The 9,547-nt window shown below is 46.2% G+C and overlaps 1 protein-coding gene across 1 annotated transcript; it reads right to left on the reverse strand.

Moving 5' to 3' along the window:
• Positions 1-3,475: 3,475 nt before the first annotated feature.
• On the reverse strand, positions 3,476-8,338 carry cox7c (cytochrome c oxidase subunit 7C). Its single transcript, XM_078396535.1, has 3 exons — positions 8,183-8,338; positions 5,405-5,532; positions 3,476-3,574 (listed from the first exon to the last, which is right to left on the reverse strand). The coding sequence occupies exons 1-2, from the start codon at positions 8,258-8,260 to the stop codon at positions 5,416-5,418; spliced, it is 195 nt and encodes a 64-aa protein (XP_078252661.1). The 5' UTR covers positions 8,261-8,338; the 3' UTR covers positions 3,476-3,574; positions 5,405-5,415.
• Between the last annotated feature and the right edge of the window lie 1,209 nt (positions 8,339-9,547).

The following is a 9,547-nucleotide window of genomic DNA, read 5'->3' on the forward strand; positions in this document are numbered from 1 at the left end:
GTAAGCTGCCCAAGTGAAATATGATGTGCTATTCCTCCAATTTGTGTTTGCCCTCATTCTGACAATGGAGGAGGTCCAGGAAAGAAAGTTCAGTATGGGAGGAGAGTTAAAATGTTTGGCATCCGGGAGATCACGTAGGTCCAGGCGGACTGAGCGAAGGTGTCCAGCAAAACGATCGCCCAGTCTATGCTTGGTCTTGCCGTTACCTGGAACAATGGATGCAGTAGATGAGGTGCAAGTGAACCTCTGCCTAACATAGAAAATAGGTGCAGGAGTAGGCCATTCGGCTCTTTGAGCCTGCACCGCCATTCAATATGATCATGGCTGATCATCCAACTCAGTATCCCGTACCTGCCTTCTCTCCATACCTCCTGATCCCTTTAGCCACATCTAACTCCCTCTTAAATAACCTGAAAGGATTGTCGGGGTCCCTGGACAGAGTCGGGCGAGGAGGTATAGGGATTGGTGTTGCATCTCCTGCAGTTGCAGGGGAAGGTACCTGTGGTTTGGGTGGGATGGGATGAGTTAACAAGGGAGTTACGGAGGGAATGGTCTCTGCGGAAAGGGGTGTAGATGCGAAGATGTGACTGGTGGTGGGATCCTGTTGGAGGTGACAAAAATTTCAGAGGATTATGTCTTGTATGTGATGGCTGATGGGGTGAAAGGTTGAGAACTAGGGAGACTGTCCCTGTTGCGACTGGGGGGAGGGGGAGCAAGAGCGGAGATGCGGGGTACTGAGGAGACATGTGTGAGGGCTTCTTCTATGATGGGAGAGGGGAACCCACATTCCCTAAAGAATGAGGACATCTCACTTAGGCACAGATGCAGCATAGACGGGGGAATAGGGAGTAGGGGATAGAGTCTTTGTAGGAGGCAGGGTGCGAAGAAGTGTAGTCTAGATAGCTGTGGAAGTCAATAAGTTTATAATAGATGTCAGTCAATAGTGAGCAATTTTGGGCACCATATTTGAGGAAGGATGTGCTGGCTCTGGAGGTTTACAAGAATTATCCCAGGAATGAGTAGGTTAACCTATCATGGGCATTTGTTGGCACTGGGCCTGTACTCGCTGAAGAATGATGGGGGACCTCATTGAAACATACAGAATAGTGAAAGGATTGGATAGAATGGTTGTGGAGAGGATGGTTCCATTAATGGTAGAGTCTAGGACTAGAGGTCATAGCCTCAGCATTAAAGGATGTTCTTTTAGGAAGGAGATGAGGAGAAATTTCTTTAGTCAGAGTGGTGAATCTGTGGAATTCTTTGCCATAGAAGACTGTGGAGGCCAAGTCAGTGGATATTTTTTATGGCAGAGATAGATTCTTGATTAGTACAGGTGTTGGAGATTATGGGAGAAGTCAGGAAAATGAGTTTAGGAGGGAGATAGATCAGCCATGATTGAATGGTGGACTAGACTTGATGGGCCGAATGGCCTAATTCTACTATTCCTTATGATCTTATGATGGAGATGGTGAGATCAAGAAAGGGGCGAGAGATTTGGAGGTGGTCCAGGTGAATTTGAATGCAGGATGGAAGTTAGTAGTAAGGTTAATGAAGTACTGTACATTACTTCTGCATGGGTGCAGGAGGTAGCACCGACGCAGTCGTCCATGGAGCAGAGGTAGAGTTCGGGGATAGGGCCAGTATACGCCTGGAACAAGGATTGTTTGACATACCCTACAAAGAGGCAGGCATAGCTGGGGCCTATGTCAGTGCCCATGGCTACGCCTTGGATTTGGAGGAAGTGGGAGTCGAAGGAGCAACTATTGAGAGTGAGGACCAGCTCTGCTATGCAGAGAAGTGTTGGTAGAGGGAAATTGGATGGTTCTACACCTGAGGAAGAAACAGAGGGGTTTAATGCATTGCTGGTGGGGGATGGAGGTGTAGTGACTGAATGTCCATAGTAAAGATGAGTGAATGTGTACTTAGTACTCTTAGTACTACATTTAGTACTCTGTAAACACCATAAAAATAACAAAAGGTTCAGTTGTGCAAAGGCAAAAACAATGCCCTAGGCTGATGTGCTCCAGTTCCTCCATCTCCCAGATTTGTTAAATTTAATTATTTTAATTGTACAGGAACTCCTCTTCTTGAGTAACAGGAGACTTGCGTAAACTCAATTACGTAGACAACTCATAATAGGTTTGTTTCCTAAATGACCTGTATTATTGTAAGGGGAGGATGGCAAAGGCTTCCAGTCAGCTTCATTGATATAAAGTCACCAAGGCTCGCTGATCTTGCAGCTTCTGCCACTATCAGTGCAACACCAAGAAGGAAGAAGTAGCAGGGGAGGAAGCCCCATGCCAAATGAGCACGTCGTCAGTGGGCAGAGGCCTGAAGAAAGTGCTGTCAAAAAGGCTATACCTTGAGCCACATCAATAGCCACTTTCACCGGTCGATGTGGCAGCTGGTGAAGAAGGGCTCGCTGGTGCAGATCAGCGGCATCAGTGTCTAGTTTTAAGGTGAAACTATACGTGCTGGAGTAACTAAGCAGGCCAGGTGGCATCGCTGGAGAACATGGATAGGTGATGTTTCAGGTTGGGATCTTTCTTCTCGTTGAAATACTCCTGCACTGTGTTCTTGTGAATTAACCAAGATCTGCAGTTCTGTGCTTTTACATAGTTTTAAGGTGATTCTGACTGGCATAAAATCTTACACACACAAGGGTTTACAGAATGTAAATGGGGGAGTGTCTGTAATATTAGTCTGTAAATAATTGCTCAGCACCCTATAGTCTTGCAGAATATGTCAACAGTAACTGATGTGGCCAATGGAAAAAAAAATAATAAAAAGGCTGAGAGCCAGGGAGGAAAACTAAATCAATTTGAAATATATTAAATGTAGTAGATGTAAAAATCAAACGTTATCCCCCATTCTCACATGACCTCACTAAAGATTATGCAACCACAATCTGCATCCAATTTCCCTCATTCGACACAAGAGTTGTAAAACAGCTACCCAATAAATCCCATGGGCATTTTTAAACGAAACTGAATTATTGGGCGTGGTTCTCAAAGGAGACCAATATGAAGAATGTATTTAACACATTCACAGTGCATACTATCTTCCATTGTCAGCCAAATACATTTACAGGAAGCCTTGAGGGCTTCAATGGATATCCCCAGATAACTAAGACTCCTACCATTAAAGCAACACAGTTTGATTCACTTTTAGATGCTATACAGTAGTATTCACTGAGGCCCAGTGACCTTGAAGAGAATTTGGAAATCAGGACCTAATGCATCAGCTGCAAAGCATCAGAATTTCCAAACAAACAAATGGCAGATTATCAGAATTTTACTATAATTAATCAGATGCACTGACAAATCAGTTTAACGTCAAAATTATGTCTTATGTGCACGGCCCAAGAACTGTTCAAAAGGCATAAAGCAGTCATCATAAACCTTTCAGGTGAAAGGAAAAATGGAAACGCTTGCAAGTTGCACTTTAGACATTAATTTCACTCATTTGAAAAAAATAATTTGATACTACTTTTATTTACAACAATATTTCATTGGAAAGGCTCTCAACAGAGAAGCTGAGCAGTAGGCATCATACCAGTTGATGGGAGTTCTACCTGGGGAGAAAAAAAGTATTTTGTTTAGAATTTGAAATACGTAATCAGAGATGCATTAAGATAAACACGGAGTAATTGAAACATAGGAAAAATACAACATGCTTTCGTGATAAGTGCCATAAAAAATAATTTTCCAAGACTACATTCCCTATGTTATTCCAGTGACACCAACACTGGAAATCTAGTAGTGCAGTCGCACCTTAGAAGCTGCAGTATTTACATGACTGGTCCAATTGAATTTCTGGTCAGTGGCAATCCAAGAATGTGGATGGTAGATGACATCTCACTGATAATGACACTGAATATCAAAGGAGGTGGTTAGGTAGTGGTAGAACCTGGTGTGGTCCATGATTATCTACCTCATTGGAGACCCTCAAGACTATCTTTGATTGGACTTAAGTGGCTTTATTTGCACTAAACATTATTCACGTTATTCCCTATATCATGTATCTGTACACTGTGGATGGCTTGATTGTAATCATGTATTGTCTTTGGGCTGACTAGTTAGCACGCATCAAAAGCTTTTCACTGTACCTCTGAACACGTGACAATAAACTAATCTCAACTTCCATAGTGCCAGGACTATTCACCACTCAACAGCGTATGTTTGAATGTTATATTATCTCAGTTTAGTTCACTGTCATGTGTAGTGAGGTACAGTGAAAAGCTTTTTAGTGCATGCAAACCAGTCAGCAGAAAGACAATACATGATTACAATTGATCCATTTACAGTGTACATGATAAGGGAATAAAATTTAGTGCAAGGTAAAGCCAGCAAAGTCTGATCAAGGACAGTCCAAAGGTCATCAAAGAGGTAGATCGTTCAGCACTGCTCTCTGGTTGTGGTAGGATGATTCAGTTGCCTGATAACAGCTGGGAAGAAACTGTCCCCGAATCTGGTGGTGTGCATTTTCACTTCTCTAACTTTTGCATGATGGGAGAGGGGAGTGGCCAAGAAGGGTCTGCTGACTTTCTAATAAAAAGTTATTGAAGCAGATGATGGCAGTTTGACTGAATACCTGCAGTCTCAGAGTTGGGATCGGTAACAACCACCTGCATTTGTCTGATGCGTAACTCCAACCATTGGAGTGTTTTCCAACTGATGCCCACCAGCACCAATTTTAATGGGGTTCTATTTTGCTACAGATTGCATTGGCATCAAGGGCATTTACTTTCATTTCCAAATTTCAACTCACTCGGCCAGGGCTGAATTAGTCTGATTACCAAATGGCTCAGGTACAACCCAAACTGAACAGTGAGCAGGGTACTGGTGAGTGAGTGCCACTTGATGGTAGAATACATTCTATCATTTTACTGATGTTTAAGGAAATCAGCCAGATTCGATCTGTACCATTTGTTGTCAGTGTACTCCATTTTGGTAATTATATGGCTGATCAGCCACGATCACATTGAATGGCGGTGCTGGCTCGAAGGGTCAAATGGCCTACTCCTGCACCTATTATCCATATTGCAGCTGCTTGTCAGGAGGAGTTTTTTGTACCAAAACCAGGATGATGGTTAGACCCATTAGTCTCTGTTGTTTCCATATGGGAATTATTTAAATTGCTAAAGTCAAACAGATTAATCTTCATAAGACATTCATTGGTAAACTTGTATCTAATATTGTTTGTTGCGGCTATGAACAAAATGTGAATTAGTTACGAAGGCAGGATAATTAGTGAGATTCCACACTGTTGTTGGTTCTGGTACATCAGAAAGCGTTTACAGTATCACAGTATCACTCATTTTATAAAATGCACATCATATGTACCAGTAACACAAAACAGTTGAGATTTTCAATACTGGATCATTCCAGACAATGATACTTACTGGATAATGTCTCATTTCTTGAGGAATTGGTGCCATACAAGCAGGAATGGAGCTGCAAAGCCAGAGCCAAAAAACACTGACATCACTGCCAACAGTCTCCACTTGTTCTCCACAGAGAAGGGCAAATTCTAGGACAACAAAAGAAAACCAAATATTCTGAGTCACAGGAGTTGATTGCATGTAAAATGTTATTGTACACAAAAAATGACTTGGTGCATCAGAAAGCGTTTACATTGTCACGGTTTTACTCTTTTTGTTAAGTTCACATCACATGTCCCAAGTTCACCAAAAAATTTAAAAATCCATATGGTCTTGCAGTACAGAACGTAACAGCATCATGATGTCTATCATTAAAGAATTTAGTCAGTTCAGCATTCAGGGCATGAAACATTAAACTTATTCACAAAATGCTGGAGTAACTCAGCAGGTCAGGCAGCATCTCAGGAGAGAAGGAATGGGTGATGTTTCGGGTCGAGACCCTTCTTCAGACTGATGTCAGGGGGGTGAGACAAAGGAAGGAAATAGGTGGAGACAGGAAGACAGTGGGAGATCTGGGAAGGGGGAGGGGAAGAGAGGGACAGTGGAACTTAAGTCAGTGGAAAAGTTAAAGGCTATATCTAACTCTCTCTTGAAAACATCCAGTGAATTGGCCTCCACTGCCTTCTGTGGCAGAGAATTCCACAGATTCACAACTCTCTGGGTGAAAAGGTTTTTCCTCATCTCAGTCCTAAATAGCCTACCCCTTATCTTTAAACTGTGAACCCTGGTTCTGGACTCCCCAACATTGGGAACATTTTTTCCTGAATCTAGTCTGTCCAATCCTTACAAATTTTATGTTTCTATAAGATCCACTCTCATCCTTCTAAATTCCAGTGAATACAAGTCCAGTCGACCCATTCTTTCATCATATGTCAGTTCCACCATCCCGGTAATTAACCTGTGCTGCACTCTCAATAGCAAGAGTGTCCTTCCTCAAATTAGGAAGACCAAAACTGCACACAATAATCCAGGTGTGGTCTCACCAGGACAACTGCAGTAGGAGTCCTTGCTCATATATTCAAATCGTCTTGCTATGAAGGCCAACATGCCATTTGCTTTCTTCACTGCCTGCTGCATCTGCACGCTTACTTTCAGTGACTGATATACAAGGACACCTGGGTCTCGTTGCACCCCCTTTTCCTAATCTAACACGATTCACACAATAATCTGCCTTCTTGTTCTTGCCGCCAAAGTGGATAACCTCACATTTATCCACATTATTCTGATCTGCCCACTCACCCAATTTCTCCAAGTCACCCTGCAGCCACATAGCATCCACGTCGCAGCTCACACTGCCACCCAGCTTTGTGTCATCTGCAAACTTGGAGATGTTACATTTAATTCCCTCGTCTAAATCTTTAATATATACTGTAAATAACTTGGGTCCCAGCCCCGAGTCTTGCAGCACCCCACTAGTTACTGCTTAGTGAGATAACATGGTGGGGCAGGAGGGTCGGTCGGCCTGTGGGTGCAGGATGCAAGGACGTTTGCGTGTTGTACAGTCTAATGAAATGCAGGGAAGAGGAGCTCTGAGTTGCGGATGCGGCGGTTTAGCGCTCAGCCCCAGCCCAGGCACTGCCGCCATCTCCGGATCACCCGACAAATTGTTCCCGGGACTAGAAGATCAACGAACCCTGAGCAGCGAGTGGGCCGAAGGTAAATACAAAATGCTGGAGTAACTCAGCGGGTCAGGCAGCATCTCTGGAGAAAAGGAATGGGTTTTGGGGAAGGTGTGAAAATGAAACATCAAAGGGGATGTGAGGAAAATGTAGAATAGATCATTGTTAGCTAGAAGCATACAGAGATAAAATTTAATCAAGCTGGTCAGATAACTAGGATGGGGGAGTGATGAGGAGAGAGAGAAAGCAAGGGTTACTTGAAGTTAGATACCGCTGGGGTGTAAGCTATCTAAGCGAAATACAAGGTGCTGTTCCTCCAATTTGCTCTGGGCTTCACTTTGACAATGGAAGAGGCCCAAGACAGAAAGGTCAGTGTGGGAAAGGGAGGGAGCTGCAGATGCCAGTTTACACTGAAGACAAGCACAAGGAGGGAAGCAAAGAGGGGGAAAGAGGGAGAGGGGAGAAAGGGAGGGAGGGAAGTAGGGGGAGAGTGAGGATAGGCGAGAGGGAGAGGTGGGGAGAGAGAGAGAGAAGGGTAGAGGGGAAGAGAAAAAGAGAGAGGGGGAAGAGAAAAAGAGAGAGAGGGGGAAGGGGGGGAAGAGAAAAAGAGAGAGGGGGGAAGAGAAAAAGAGAGAGGGGGAAGAGAAAAAGAGAGAGGGGGAAGAGAAAAAGAGAGAGGGGGAGAGAAAAAGAGAGGGGAAGAGAAAAAGAGAGAGGGGGGAAGAGAAAAAGAGAGAGGGGGAAGAGAGAGAGGGGGAAGAGAAAAAGAGAGAGGGGGAAGAAAAAAAGTGAGAGGAAGAGAGAAAGAGAGAGGGGGAAGGGAGAAAGAGAGAGGGGGAAGGGAGAAAGAGAGAGGGGGACGGGAGAAAGAGAGAGGGGGAAGGGAGAAAGAGAGAGGGGCAAGAGAGAAAGAGAGAGTGGGGGAGAAAGAGAGGGGGAGAGAAAGAGGGGGGGGGGCAAGAGAGGGGAAGAGAAGGAGGAAGGAAGGCCTCCGCTGCTAAGATGGCGGCCGTGGTGACCTTCAGCGCGCCGCGCTGCTCCAACACGAAGCGCCCTCCCTCCCCGGGACAGCTTAAATCCCCGCTGTTGCCGGTGTGTGCAGGCCCAGCCGCCCTCCTACCTTTCCCGGGCCCTCCTCGTAGTGGGACCTGCGGATCAGCGAGGTGCTGAAGTTTCGCACCGTGCGAGCCCAAACCATGTCTGCGGCAGCGACACCGTCGGCCAGTGGCGTCCCCCCGGAAACCAGCGCAATGGCGGCCGGGCGGCGGAAGCGGACGTGGACATGTGAAGGGTGTGTGGACTACAAGTACCAGGGTGCACTGCGCTCTTCGCGCAAGCGCAGTCATAGGATAGGGTTTCCGCTACTGGAGTCATGTAGCACCAACCCTACATCCGTGAGCCATGACTCCAGTAGCACATGTAAGAAGTCTACATCTTCCCTTTTCAGGCCTAAACCTACAACTACTACATCTTACAACTACAGCACAAACCCTACATCCCTGAGACATGACTCCAGTAGCACAAACCCTACATCCCTGAGCCATGATTGTCGCGCTTCCGGTCTGGGGATCTTGCTGCGGCGAGGGAGCTTCACCATCACTGAGGTGGTTGGGGGGTGTCTCATGGTGGTGGATGTAATGTACCGTGGCTCTCCGCTCCGGCTGATTAATGCGTACGCCTCACCCGTGCGGAGCAAGCGGTTGGCCGTCCTCCAGCAGCTCCCACCGCTGCTGGCCACGTCCCGGCTGCTCGTTCTGGCCGGTGACTTCAACTGCATCATTGACAATAGACAATAGGTGCAGGAGCAGGCCATTCGGCCCTTCGAGCCAGCACCGCCATTCAATGTGATCATGGCTGATCATTCTCAATCAGTACCCTGTTCCTGCCTTCTCCCCATACCCCCTGACTCAACCATCACTAGCCTTAAGAGCTCCATCTAGCTCTCTCTTAAATGCATTCAGAGAATTGGCCTCCACTGCCTTCTGAGGCAGATGCAGCTGGAGGATCTTGCAGGGCCGACCACAGGCAGGACGGCACCTCCAAACTCCTGTTGGATACGGTCAAAGACGCAAAGCTGCGCGACGCCTTCAGCGACCCTGCAGGCAGTTCCCTGCCGCGGTTCACCTGGTCGGGACCTAACGGTTCAGCCTGGACCCGGATAGACTTCCTCTTCACGTCGAAGGCCGTCACGGTCAGACACACCGACCTCAAGCCGGTGTTCTTCTCTGACCACTGCCTCCTTCAGGCCTCCTGTGACCTACACCGAAAGGCGGGCAGAGGGACGTGCAAGTTGAATGTGGAGCTGTTGACCCCAGAGAACATTGAGGAGCTAAAGAGGGACTACGCATGTTGGAGAACTGTGAGGCCCCTCTTTGACTCCCCGACACTCTGGTGGGAAGCAACCAAGGAGAACATCAAGAAGTTCTTCATCTCTAAAGGGGTTCAGAGAGCAAGACAGAGCAAGAGGGAATTGTGTCAACTCCAG

Source organism: Rhinoraja longicauda, chromosome 3 (assembly GCF_053455715.1).
Source record: "Rhinoraja longicauda isolate Sanriku21f chromosome 3, sRhiLon1.1, whole genome shotgun sequence".
NCBI classification, from domain to species: domain Eukaryota; kingdom Metazoa; phylum Chordata; class Chondrichthyes; order Rajiformes; family Arhynchobatidae; genus Rhinoraja; species Rhinoraja longicauda.

What these genes read in the sequence shown, in the direction of transcription:
- cox7c (XM_078396535.1), bottom strand. Translation starts at nt 8,260, where the DNA reads ATGGTTTGGGCTCGCACGGTGCGAAACTTCAGCACCTCGCTGATCCGC. An exon ending in ACGAGGAGGGCCCGGGAAAG is followed by an intron (nt 5,533 to 8,182) that starts GTAGGAGGGCGG and finishes TTGTTGTCCTAG; the next exon opens with AATTTGCCCTTCTCTGTGGA.